Source organism: Balaenoptera borealis (assembly GCF_965194805.1).
Source record: "Balaenoptera borealis genome assembly, chromosome: 8".
Lineage (NCBI taxonomy): Eukaryota > Metazoa > Chordata > Mammalia > Artiodactyla > Balaenopteridae > Balaenoptera > Balaenoptera borealis.
The window spans coordinates 117,016,090-117,029,565 of NC_138865.1; the positions used below are offsets into that span (position 1 = coordinate 117,016,090).

Sequence of the window (13,476 nt, forward strand, 5' to 3'; positions counted from 1 at the left end):
TGTTAGCTCTTTAACCTTGAGCAAGTTATTTAACTCTTTTCTCACCTGCAAAACCCTCCGAGTACACTCGCTTCCCAGGGTGGGTGTGAGGAAGGAGTGGGGCAGGCAGCTGTAGTGAGGAGCGCCAGCTGCGTGCATTTCAGGGAGTGGGGCCGCTCCCCCTGGTTGGGGGTTGTGCTTCAGAGCGTGCCCCACTGCCCAGGTGAAGACCGAAGTCCAGGTTTTCGTGGTGATCTATGTTGTGGTAGTATCAGACTCCTAAGCCTGTTTTACTGATGAGGTGGAATGGGATCGAAATACATCCTTGATGCCTGCATCCGCTACAGCGTGGGTGGACCTTGCAAACGTTATGCTTGGTAAAATAAGCCAGGTACAGAAGGATGAACATTGTTATGATTCCACTTACATGAGGCACCTAGAATAGGCAAATTCATAGAGACGGAAAGTGAAGTAGAGGTTACCAGGGGCTGGGGAAGGAAGCACTGTGGTTTCACAGGAGTTCTTATTGGGGATGATGAAAAGGTTTGGGGTGTAGACATCGGTGGTGGTTACACACATTGTGAGTGTGTTTAATGCCACTGAAGTGTGTATTTACAAATGGTTAAAATGATTAATACTATGTTATATATATTGTACTACAATAAAAGAGTGAAGGAAAAGAAAAACATTTTATAGGACCATAGTATAATCAATATGTGTGGTACATTTATGTTTATTTCATAGAATTTGGAAGATAAATTTTTAATCTTAAAAATTTTTTTTAATCTTTTATCTATGAGGTTTATTCTTAACTTTACTTCATCTTTATAACTATTTCTGATCAGGTCTCAGACCTATTGGATGCGTTTAATGGAGAGGAATGCAGTCATCAACCACAGTATTTTTCCTAAGAGGAAAAAAAAAATGCTTCATTGTATCATTTCCAGAAATGCACTGTGATAAAAATCATTGTATGTACACACACACACACACACACACACACACACACACACACACACACACACACACACACACACACACACACACACACACACACACACACACCAGGTTTGCAGAAAAACTCTGATGTTTTGTTTCTCTGTGCTTAGGTGTCCGTGCCTAGGTTTGCAGTTGGGATTGTAATAGGAAGAAATGGGGAAATGATCAAGAAGATCCAGAATGATGCCGGTGTGAGAATTCAGTTCAAACCAGGTAGGTTTTGATGGTTCTCAAAAGTCCTCAGCATTATGAAGAATTAAAGAACACCTCACAAAACAAGGACTTTGTTATTAGCCCACTGAGTGTTCTTTGCTCTCCCTCACCCTCTCTCTCTTTTGCAACATTCTGTTACCAAATTTCCAATTTAGGTTTGTCCTCTGGTCCCTCATTTCTTTCTGTGGATTTGCTGGCCGGGTCACCCTTCTTGTGCCAGAACACTCTAGCCCAGGGGTGTCCAGGCTTTTTTCTTTTTTTCCCTGGACTAGTAAAATTGGGGGGAATCAACATAGCATTTCCAATTTTTAATTTTGCCAAGTAAAGACTTTAAAAAAAAACTGATCTTTTGATTTCATAAAATTAAAGATAACTTAAAACCATTAAAAAAAATCGTAAAATCAAGGACCGTTCTTTAAATTTTATAAATTTACCTTTATGAGCAAAATCATCTACAATGTCTTTATTTCCCTCATTTCTCTGAAGATGGGAAAACATCATGATGGACTACTTCTGGGAGAATACTGCTGTAGCTCAACTCTGTTTTCCTTGGCACTTTTTTTTTTTTAAGTTTAATTTAGTTTCTATAGTGATATCTTTTTTTAAATGGCTGTAATTGCATAAGAAATGAGTATTGACGTGGATCATGGAAGAAGATGTAGCCGTACACGTTTCCCTATCCAAAAGGTTCCGTGATATGGTGATGTTCTTATTACCCCTTTGGCACTGGTAGGAACATTGATTGCAAATCAGATTGATGTTTGTTTCCTTCTGAAGTTGGGCTTTTCCTAATCCCGTCTCTCACCTTGTTCCACAGATGATGGTATTAGTCCAGAGAGAGCTGCACAGGTCATGGGACCCCCGGAGCGATGCCAGCATGCAGCACATGTCATCAACGAGCTTATTCTTACAGCCCAGGTGGGTCTGGCTCCCTGGAGCTTCAATATCTCACCGGCAGAAGCAGCAAGTGCCACCTGGGGCTCTCGGGGCAGCACCCTGGAGCAGTCAACCCCTCTCAAGTCACGGTTTTGGAAACCAGTACTCTTGTCAGTTACCTCCCTCCAAGATTATAGCCATGGGCTTCTCTACATCTGTCTCTTTCCCGCCTTAGTTTTTGTTTTTGTTTTCCTGCTAGTTTATTACTCTTCTGCCTTTATTATCTCAGAATCTAGATTTTTTTTTTTACAAAGTTCCTGACTATTTGAACTGTTTGTGGGATGTAACAGTGCAGATTGCCAGGTTTCAAACAGTTCAGTGTACCTAGTATAAAACTACAAGTAAAGTCTAATCTCAGCTTTAGAAGGCAGTTCATGATCTGCCAGAATCCTAACGCTGTCTTCATGCACTTGATTCCATGCACGTCTTTCTCTGGAATGTGAGCGGGCTTGTGTGATGCTGTTAGGATACACCTGCCCCCGTTGTAAATTGCTCTGGAGAACTACTGTAGCTGGTGGCAGGTTGGCACATCATGTCTCCCAGGTTTGTAGGAAAAGTCTGAGAACAACAGGAGCTGAAGAAAGGAGCCAGAGATTAGAAATCACCATCCCAGCTCTGCCATTTTTCATGTGACCTTCAGCGAGCCTTTGAACTCCTCTTGGCGTAGTTTTTTCAGCAGCAAACCAAGGGGTTTGTACCAGGTGATGCACCCCACATGATCCCCTAAGTCATCTGGGGGCACCTGCTGAGGTTACAGGTTTATAGACCCCATCCCCCGCCCCAGATCTCCTGAATCACAGTATCCAAGAGGGTGGCTTGGGTCTCACCCACAGCCCCAGGCAGTTCTTAGGATGAGGCAAGTTCAGAGAAGCGTCACTAATTCATCTCTGACATCCTTTTTAGTAGTAAGAACTGTTGATCCCAGGAGTGCAAAGGCTGTGAGATGATGAGGGGGCAGCTTGTCTTTGAGAATCTGTGGCATACCCAGAAAGTTGGCCACGTGTTTGTGTTCTAACATAAATCCCTAAAATCACCTTCTTTACTTGTCATTTGTCGCTCATGAAAGCAGAGTGCAACAGAAAGCACTCCAGTGAGCTCGGCTTTCTGCTGGTTTCGATTCTGGGTAAACATTCAGTTTACCCGTAATCGACAGGAGCAGGCTCTGCCGAACGCCCGCTCAGCTTCTCCCTTCCGCGAAGGAGCTCTCAGCTTGACCAGGTTTGCCCTCAACCTTTACAAGAGTTTAAACGCTGCTGCTCCAGAGTGACTCAAAGGACAGAGGCTGGAATGGGGTGTTTTGCCCTCGAATGAAAGGAATCTTCCTCGCTTAGGTGTTGGATGTGGGTTTCGCTCTCTGGTGGGGAAACTGTGAGAATAAGTCGGGAGACTTCTCCAGCCCCGGACCATGGGCGGATGGGCCTGCCTTGTTCCTCCCTCTCTTGGGGAGCGAGACAGCCAATTTTTCTTTGAAACCCTGTTATTCTTTTTGCTGGTTGAACTGCAGGGTATTCTGACTCTTAGAGCCGTGTCTGAATTGTCCTCTATAGCAGCTTCGTCGGGGGAGGGTCAGAAGTCATCCTTGCTACTCATGTGTCACTTTCAAAAGCTCATAGCTCTTTAGCATCTAACATCTGGTTTCTGGTAGGCCCAGCATTGAGGAGAAAACCAGCTCCTGATGCCTGTAGATTAAGGCCCAGTAATTAAAACTCCAGGGATAAGGGCACTGGGCTTCAGACTTAGGAATTTATATCTGACTGCCTATTTTAGTTGGGTGTGTTTGTGCTGTTTATGTAACCACGTGATTTATCTGCGCACGTCCCCTTGAATGCGCCTGTGATTTGTGTTAATTCTACTTGTAAAGAGCACTTCAGAATCTGAACTGTGGAAAGGTGCTCAGGTTCTAATGCGTGGCGTTGATTACATTCTGTCGCTTAACCTCCTCCCCGGAGGTGAAAAATAGTGCTGGTGGCAGTGACAGAAATGTCACCTGAGCTTTGCTTCCTTCCCAGGAAAGAGATGGCTTCGGAGGCCTGGCGGTAGCCAGAGGAAGAGGCCGTGGCCGCGGTGACTGGAGCGTGGGAACCCCTGGTGGCATCCAGGAGATAACCTACACAGTGCCGGCAGATAAGTGCGGCCTCGTCATAGGCAAAGGTAAGAGACGGTCGCTGGAGTTCGGCGTTCCCCTTCCAGGGGTTTGACCTGAGAGCAGACAGGCCACGTCCAATACCTTTGAAGCACAGAGTTCCTTCTGTTTGCTGCGCTTGACTGAGGGGCCAGGTCCGAGGCATCCGCTGCCTTCTGCAGGAACCGTCCTCTGCATGGGCCTTCTCATGAATGGGGCAAAGCCAGTACTTCATTACAGCAGCGTGTAAACAGATGGTCAGGAAGACCCGCTGCCTATGGAAGCAGCTTAGGTTGTTGAAGAGGCACCCTGAACAGGTGAGGGGCCTCTGAATGTTTGTCGATCGACTGATTGGTGATTAACTCACCTCCAGGGAGCTTAGAGGAACCGTTAAGATAATTTCCTCAAGCGAAGATTGCTTTCTGACAAGTGCGTCACTTTTTTCCTTACTGGATTTGGGTATTTGTTCTCTATTGACACAACATGTGGAAGTGGTTTTTATCTTTTCAGCATATTTACCATGAGTCTCAGGCACCCTGTGGAGGGAAATAAAAATTGATTTGTTAGTTGTTTCTAGGCGTTTTCGAGAACGTTAGGTGGGAACCCTCGTTAACGGCTAACGTGGCTCCTTCCTGCCCTTCAGTGAACAGCGAGGGAGGGAGCAGACAGGCTTCTAGACCACTGTTGCGGGCTGGCCTGGGCTCACCTGGGCTCAGCTGGGCTCAGCTGGGCTCAGCTGGGCTCACCTGGGCTCACCTGGGCTCACCTGGGCTGGCCTCGGCCAAGGAAGGCTGCTGAGAGCAGGTCTGGGGCCCCCGGAGGAGTGGCTCAGCTTCTCTGCTCTCTAAGCAAAGCCCTTGACCTGGCTGGAAACCCACGTTCAGCGTTGGGTTTTGTATTTGCCTGTTTATTCCCTTTGTATGCGTTTGACGACATGTGGAAGAAATAAATACAGTTTTCTCCCTAGAGTTTCCCCAATTTCTGTGATCACCAGACATCTCTTAGCTGTTGGAGGGGTGCTAGCATCCCGTGGAAACTGACCTGGGAACGTCTTCACCAGCAGAAAGCTGAGGCTGCCGTGGCACGGCCTCACGAGCGGGCACGGGGCTGGAATTCCTCCTGTCCCCCTCGTTCACCTCCCAGAATCTGCACTCCGTCCCACTCTCGGACAGTGTGTGTTTTATGCTCTTTTAAAACGTTTATCTCCTGTATCTGTGTTGTCTCTTGGGTGGTTAACCTCTCAGAGGTGGTAGGAACGACGTAGGTTTGTTTTAATTTTCTGGCAGGGCGTACATGCTGGGAGGTGTTTAATGGACATTGTTGGCTGCCCAGATGCTGCGATAAGTCAGACGTGCTGCCCAGACCATCAGCTGGCCTGCTGCCATGAGGTTAAATCCAGCTGATGCCTGGAGTTCGAGAATCAGATCTAGGTTTTTCTGTGCTTTTTGAGAACCGTTTTGTCAACGAGGTTTTCATAGGAAGTGTCTTCTCCAGACCTGGCAGAGCCTTGCTGTCTTCACTGCGACAGTTCCTCCTAGTCAGTGAAACCTCGGTGCTCACAGGACAGTCGCTCATACTTTGCCCTCTACAGAGTCATCCTGAGCGATCCCCGGAGGAAAGAGACAGCAGAACGTAGCGGTAACCGATGCTGTGTCCTGGTGCTCCAGTAGCAGCCTTGGGAAGCCAGGCTAAGTGTCGTTCAGGCAGGAGCAGGGGTCTTTCTGTAACTCCCCGCCCCAGGGGCTGGGTATGAGGTCTTCCTGTTTCTTGGGAAAGGCGCGGGTGAGGGGAGCCACACGCAGGCAGGCCCTGCAGCCCTTGGACAGACGCTGCACCTCCCTGGGCCCCTGCTGGATTTCCATGATAAATACAGCAATAGTGACAGATAGTGTGGCCAGCCCTGCTCTTGTCAGCCAAGCCTTTTGGCAGGTTTGATTAATTGCTTTACAATTTCACATCCAGCCAGGGCCGTGGGTGGGCCGCTTCTGCCCCCCATCAGGTGGAAGAACGGAGCAGGCTGCTGAGTGGGCCTGCAGACAGCTACCGTGTGCCAGGCTGGTGGCCTCATTCTGAAGGAAGATGAACTTAAATTAACTCCTTCCAGCCCCATGCAGTTTGCAGTGCCTCCTCGCCTTATTAGCACGGGCCTGAGGCCTTGGGGAGGAGTCTGGGGCTGCCGGTCCAAGTGCCGGATGGAGGGGAGCCGGTCTGGGCCCGTGGGCTTCTCTGTTCCAGACACGCGCGCCCTTCTGTGCTTTTGTCTCCGGGACCGAGTGGTCTGGGCAGAGGGTGGGGTGGGGGTCCCTTCAAGTGCTGGGTGTGCAGTGGGAAGGTCTCCGCCTGTTCTTAGCTCTTCGCCGCTCCCCCAGAACACTCTTGCCTAGGAGCGAAGCTGCTTACTTTTCATGATGCAAAGGAGGTAAAATTCATGACCTGAGTAAAGGTCGGTAGTTGTGGGGCTGGGAGGGGCTTGCACGTACCTGGAAGCAAAGTGAAGCTGCTGAAGACTTTCTGCGACTTTTTTTTTTTTTAATTAATTTATTTAATTTATTTATTTTTGGCTGTGTTGGATCTTCGTTTCTGTGCAAGGGCTTTCTCTAGTTGTGGCAAGCGGGGACCACTCCTCATCGCGGTGCGCAGGCCTCTCACCGTCGCGGGCTCTCCCGTTGCGGGCTCTCCCGTTGCGGGGCACAGGCCCCAGACGCGCAGGCTCAGTAGCTGTGGCGCATGGGCTTAGTTGCTCCACGGCATGTGGGATCTTCCCAGACCAGGGCTCGAACCCGTGTCCCCTGCATTGGCAGGCAGATTCTCAACCACTGCGCCACCAGGGAAGCCCTCTGCGACTTTCTTGCCTTGGCTGGTGCTGCCCCCGAGACCACGTGTTTGCTCAAGGTAGAAAACGTAGGGACACCTCCCTTAAACTGCAGCAGATCTTTAAGAAAACCATGCATACAACACTTTGGTCTGCTGGGCTTTTCTTTTTTTTAAATTCGCTTTTAAATTTAAAACTACCCTAAACCAAGCTAACATCCTACCCAGACTAACGTTTGAACCAAGCTTTCTTGAATGCCGACAGTCTCCTGGTTTCCTTACTACAGTGTGAGGGCCGCTCACGCTGCCTTCGGGAAGAATGGCCGGACCCAGGCTCCATCTTTGCATCCTGACCCTCCTAGAATCCCATCATGCTTTCTGGATGAGAGGGCCGTGCCTGCTCCCTTACTTACCTACTCCTCGATGCTTTTGTTCAGACGTGGCTTTCCAGCAGGGCGGGTGGAGGGCAGGTTGGGAGTTTGAAGGATTGTGGACGTGTACAATGAAACGAGAAATGTCACTGCAGCTTAGTTTCGACTCTTGGTGGGGAGGGGTGACACAGAGACTGACCTTTAGTCTTCGCTTTGACCCTTTGGGGCTCCCTGGTACCCTGCACCAGATTTTATACACGTCATCTTTTTCCAGTTCTGCAAAACTCTGTGCTCCAAATTTTCCTTGAATTCTGGCTCCGCCAACCCAGTTGAGCAGAGCTGATCTGTAAGTTCTGTGAAATTTGAAGAGAAGAATCAAACCATTGTTAAACTGATGGAGCTTTTGTTACGCAAATTTCATTAAGAGACTGGGACTCTCACAGGTTTTTCAAAGAGTCCAACTACATTTTCATTAGCCCCGCTCCACCCAGGCCTCTGTGACCTCCATTCTCCGGCTGCCGCTCTGTCTAGACCTGTCCCCCACCCACGGAGGAAGCAGAGACTTGAGAAGAGACAGGATGGGATATTAAAGGCCTGAGTGGGCTCTGGGTATTGTTGGGGCCTGTGGCCGTCTGTTTGACCTGTGGAGGGCGGGAGACAGCAGTGCGGTGGCCCACACCGGGGCTGAAGGCCCCCATTGTGCCATGGAGGGGCCATCAGGTCACCATTCTCATGCTGAGAAGGATGAAGTGCCTTCTCCGGAGCTGAGCTCATTGTGTGCAAATCTGTGGGCCAAGGCCCAGACCTGGTTTCTGGGCCACTCCAGACCTCTGCATAGGACACTGAGACGGAGACCAGCTGGTGCCACGTGGTGTCATTGCGCCTCAGCTTTGCTTCACAAGTCTGGCTTCACAAATGAGACAGCTCTAGTTTCTACAAGAGCCGTTTTAAAGTATAAATGGAAAGTACTTGTCTACTCTTAGGACGAGCGCTGGTGTGCAGAAAATACCCATTCCTCCTCTGGAGGAGACAGCTGTAGCCACTTATTCTTCTGTGTCCTCCTGCCCACAGGGGGTGAGAACATCAAAAGCATAAACCAGCAGTCAGGAGCACACGTGGAGCTTCAGCGGAACCCCCCTCCCAACACGGACCCCAACCTGCGGATATTCACCATCAGGGGGGTTCCTCAACAGATTGAGCTGGCCAGACATCTCATAGATGAGAAAGTTGGCGTACGTACAAGGTCCTTTCCCCACCTGGCCTAATAGTAGCTGGGTTTTCATTCGGATGTCCAAGGCACCTGTTTCTCCCCAGAACCTTGTACTTCCTGTGGCTCTCGGTCCTCACGTGATGTGAGGGCAACAGCCCCCTCCCACTTCGCTGAGGGGGAAGGTCGGGGCGCAGGGACACCAGGGCCAGGCCCAGACGCGCAGAGCTCGCCCAGGCCACCGCAGCTCAGGCCCCGAGCTGTTGGCCCTGCAGGCGTAGATGAGCAGCCAGGGGCCGCAGCCTTCCCCCAGCACTGCCCCTGAACTCCCACTGGCATCGCCCTGGCGGCCAGCCCTGCAGGCAGCGTTCATTGACTCTGGCTTTAGTTTCAGGCACCTCAAAGCAGATAAAGAAAGGGAGTGTTGATGGAGGACAGATTGGCCACTGCTCACCTCAAAGGGGACGTAGAATGGCAGAAAGCTGTGGGCCAGCCTAAATTGACGGGAGAGTCAGCAGGTTGGTCCCTACCCCCAGGGTGACATGCTAGGGCAGTTGTGGTGGTGCCAATATTGGCTGTGTGGTGGTATCGGTCGCTCAAGGGGCAGAAGCTGTTTCTGCAAATAAAGCCCACTGTGGGCAAGGAAGGCTAGTGCGAGTGCCGTAGGGTATCTTTACTTCACTTGTCTCTCTCCCCAAAAGCTGTGGTTTGCCTCGGGGCGGGCCTGGGCAGAGGGTGCAGGTGCAGCCGACAGGAGGTGAGAGTTCCCTCTGTGCCCTGACAGGGTACCAGTCTCGGAGCACCCGGAGCCTTCGGACAGAGCCCCTTCAGCCAGCCACCTGCCGCGCCGCATCAAAAGTGAGTCTTTTCTTGACTGGAAGAACTCACTCCCCCCAAGGGTCCTCCTTTTCCAGCTATTTCCAGGGAGTGCCAGCCGAAAGCCGGAAGTTCTGGGTGTGGGCAGGACTCCTCTCCTTCTCTGTCACTGGTGGTCCCTCTGGTCTGTCTGTTGCTCACTGACCAGTGCTGGGGCGAGAGCCTTCCCAGAGGGCGGTGGGTCTTCTGGTCCCGCCAGCATCCCCAAGGAGAGCTTACCGCCCTGGGGCTGGGTGGCGGGAGGGGTTTTTGTTTGTTTGTTTGTTTGTTTGTTTTTGCAAAAGCCGTTGTTGGGTCCCCAGCCGTTGTCACTGTTTTCCACTTTCTTTCAGCACCTTTCCTCCAAGGAGCTCAGGGTGCTTCCCAAACATTGCTGCTAAAGTGAATGGAAACCCTCACAGCGCCCCTGTGAGGTGGGTGGGCTGCCTTTACTCTGTCCTGCCCGCTTCTCCTGCAGAGAGCATTGTGCTTGCCTGGGGGGCGGGCGGGCGGACGGGGGTCAGGGGCGGGGTGTGGCCTGCCCTGGAATGAGTGGCTCTTGTCCTCCGCAGTGGTCCTCCGGCCTTTCTGACCCAGGGCTGGGGCAGCACCTACCAGGCGTGGCAGCAGCCCACACAGCAGGTTCCAAGTAAGTGACTCGGGAGGAGGTGGGATGCCCCCGGGGACAGGCCTGCTGGGCGCATCTCCAGCTGGGCGGGGACAGGGGGCCCGCCTCTCTCCTGGCCCACCTTCTCAGGCCTTTCTTTCCCACCTACTCCGTCCTTCTCAGAGCTGCAGCCTTCCGTCACTCTGGTCCCCCAGAAATGGGTCCGAAAGGCCTGTGGGCCCTGAGGGTGTGGTTTGACCTGAGCCCCTCCTGCCCCTCGGCCCCTCCCACCGCCGCCGCCTCTTCCAACAACCCCGCCTAATGGGTGCCCCGCCTGCTCCCCTCCTCTGGCCTCAAGGTGGCCTTCTCCCTCTCTCCTCCCCAGCACCATCTTAGAAACGGACTCTCTATCTCCTGAACTTCCAGAAAGCGCACGATTAGAGAATTTGCTCTCTATGAAAACTGATTGTAAAAGAGAAGGTTCTCTTTGGAATTAAACCCCCTCCCACTCTCCGGCCCCCACGTCAGCTTCAGGAGTCATTCTTGAGTTTTACTGCTGGTAGAGCCCATCTTGCACAGCCTTCCAAACAAAAACAAAAACAAAACAAAAACCTTACCTTAGGTTCTTTTGACGTGTGAAGGGCCAGCCTGGTGGGGTTTGGAAAGCGCTCTTCAGCACGTCTGCAGGCTCCCCTCGGCGCGCCAGGCTGCAGGACCCGCGCTGCAGCTGTGCCCACAAGGGGCTGGGCCCGGGGTTCTACCCCTTTCCCCTTGAGCAGCGTGCTGGGTGTGGGACCCTCCCCGGGGCGCCTGGTCAGGTTCACAGCTGGAGAAGCGCCCCGCGGGTCTGGAGCAGCGCTGGGCAGCCTGAGGCATGTCCCCGCCTCTCTGGGGCTCCAGTTCTGTCATCTGTGAAATGAAGGGTTTGGACTTGATTTCAAAAGTACTTGTGAGCTCTGAAATTGCATGGTTGTGTTTGTTCCCTCCCTTCCCCCTTTCTTGTTTTCTTACGGAATACCTTAAACGTGCAGAGTATCTTAAAGAACTTCACACGAACACCTACACAGCACCCAGATTCTACCCTCCCCATTTCACTGTGCTCACTTATCCCGCAGCCTGGGCGTGTTTTGTTTCCTCCTGTTCCATCAGAGGGCACCCCCAGGGCGGGAGGCGACCCAGAGAGGGTTCCCCAGTGCCCATCGCCCAGGACAGAGGAGCCGGGAGAAGCCCTGGACTGTGGGGAGGCTTTCCGTTGAGGCTGCAGGGGACACGTCCATCTCCCTGCGGGGGGACGGTTCCCGCAGAGCCCGCCCCACTGCCGCCTCAGGCCAGGCGGGCGAGGAGTTGGCAAAGGCACGTGGGCTGAGCGGGAGAAAACGCAGCCAGTGCGCCAGCCTTCACCTGTGGTGTCGCTGGGTTCATTCGGGGGAATTGAGAATTGGTTTTGGTCAGTGAAAGCTTGTTTAGAAGAAAAATCCCACTTGCTCACAGCCTCCGTGTCTGAGGGGGCAGTTCCTGCTGCCGCGTTGCCCAGGCCTTGCCTTCTCCTGGCGCCAGGGTCCAGGTCCGAGTCCCGTCCTGCCGCAGTACAGGGAGGAGGGGTCCCCCCACACACACCGACTGTCCTCGTGCCTGCGCCCCTCCTCAGCCTTGAGGAAATTAACTCTTGGGGAAGGCATTGTGCCGTGAAATGTGTTTTTGAGCACGTCCTTCCTGCCTGCTGCAGGCTGTGTTTCTAACAAGAAAGGATGTTGTGGGGGGGGGCCCTCGGCAGAAGGAGGGTCCCGACTTCCCGCTGTGGTCAAGTCTTTTAAACACTACCCGCCCCCCGTGCCCCTGGGCAGGCTGCTGCTCTGCTCCCCCCAGCCCAGCCTTTCTGCCCCAGTGATGTGGAGAGGAGGGCGGGGACGACCCCCAACACGTCCTCGCCCTCACCCCGGACAGGCGCGAGGCTGGGGGTCAGGTGTGTACCCCGTCTTCTGTCGTAATCTTTAGCGCAGTCTCTGGACACTTTCCCTGTGTGTCCCCTGTAGTTCTCGTGCAAAGGCAAAGCAATCAGTCCTTGAAAAGAAGGGCCAGGGAAAGGGAGTGGTCAGCGCCATTTGGATTCTTTGTCGGTTTGCAGGCCAATCCAGGGAGCCGCAGACAGCACTCTGGCCCCGGGGGCTCTGCTCGTGGCAGCCCAGTCCCCGACTGAAGGGAGTTGAGGCCCTGCCTGCTGGTCGCCCTTGCGGGGCAGCTGTCTGCCAGCCCCAGCCGCGCCGGCCTGAGTGGAGGCCCTCTTGGGGGTCGGCCTGGCTCCTCACCGCCCCCCCCCCCCGACCCCGGGCCACAGGGGCAAGGGAGTGAGTGCAGAGAGCAGGGCCTGCAGCCTGCGGGCTGGGGGCCGAGGCCCCGGGAGCCCGAAGGCCTGACTGCTTTTGTGTTCTTCGCCCAGGCCAGCAGAGCCAGCCGCAGAGCAGCCAGCCCGACTACAGCAAGGCCTGGGAAGACTATTACAAAAAACAGAGTGAGTGCGTTGGCCTTCTTAACAAGCAGCTCCCCAGCCACAGAGCCCCCAAGACTGTAGACTTCAGAGTCCGTGGTCCCCTGACCCCTTTTTTTCTTTCTCGCTTTCCCTGTGTGAGTCGGATCTCTGCGTCTACCTTTGCCGCCCTCTCCCCGCGTGTGCCTGTCAGAGGAGATGCGCGGTTGTCCTTTGCCGTCCTCCACCCCTCCTCGCGCTTCTCTTCTGGACTCCAGAGGGCCCGGAAGGGCATGGCGCCTGCCCTCAGGGACAGTCCCGGCCTTGGCCGTCCGCTTGAGAACCGCTTGGTTAGGACTCAGACCAGCCGGGAGCCGTTTCCTGACTGCCTTGCGGTCTTGCCGCTGCCCGGCTCTTTCTGGCCGTTTCAGGACAGGTGAAGAGGAAGGGGACGGTGACACCCAGAGCAGGGAGTCCAAGGTCGGAACCGGTGCTGAGTTGTTTTTCTTCCAACGTGAGCTCTTAACTGTGCCAGTTTTCTTAACTAAACCAGTCTTTTTAAAAAGAGGAGGAGGAAACCTAATAACAACAACCAAAAACAAAAAAACCCTAAGTGAATCATTTAAAATTAGTACTGAAGTCTCTGGTGTGAATCCCAAAACTGCTGAACCGGAATGTTCGGGTATTGTTGGAAGGAGGTGTCTCACGTATCTTGAGTCTGAAGGGTGTTACTTGCTAGTTGGAAGAGCTCAGGTCATAGGCCGTCAAAGAAATGTTCACCCTGTGTTTGGGATCATTACCAGGTCAGTACCCTTCTGGGGGCCAGGGTGGGGGTCAGGGAGGTCACCGTCACCTGGAGCACCCAGTGAAAGTCTTCCCAGAGCCCCCCATCCAGATGCCCAGACACGCATG

General features: G+C 53.0%; 1 protein-coding gene across 11 annotated transcripts in view; it reads left to right on the top strand.

The window, feature by feature from the left end:
• Positions 1-13,476, top strand: part of FUBP3 (far upstream element binding protein 3) — a 49,610-nt gene that overhangs the window by 33,181 nt on the left and 2,953 nt on the right. For 9 of the 11 annotated variants that reach the window (XM_082400789.1, XM_082400790.1, XM_082400796.1 and 6 more), the window contains 8 exons: positions 1,089-1,191; positions 2,009-2,109; positions 4,137-4,278; positions 8,503-8,663; positions 9,423-9,496; positions 9,847-9,927; positions 10,066-10,142; positions 12,538-12,609. In XM_082400789.1, coding sequence (XP_082256915.1) covers positions 1,089-1,191; positions 2,009-2,109; positions 4,137-4,278; positions 8,503-8,663; positions 9,423-9,496; positions 9,847-9,927; positions 10,066-10,142; positions 12,538-12,609 — 811 coding nt within the window. The remainder of the gene's footprint in view (positions 1-1,088; positions 1,192-2,008; positions 2,110-4,136; positions 4,279-8,502; positions 8,664-9,422; positions 9,497-9,846; positions 9,928-10,065; positions 10,143-12,537; positions 12,610-13,476) is intronic. The other 2 variants (XM_082400794.1, XM_082400795.1) reach the window with 1 other exon arrangement.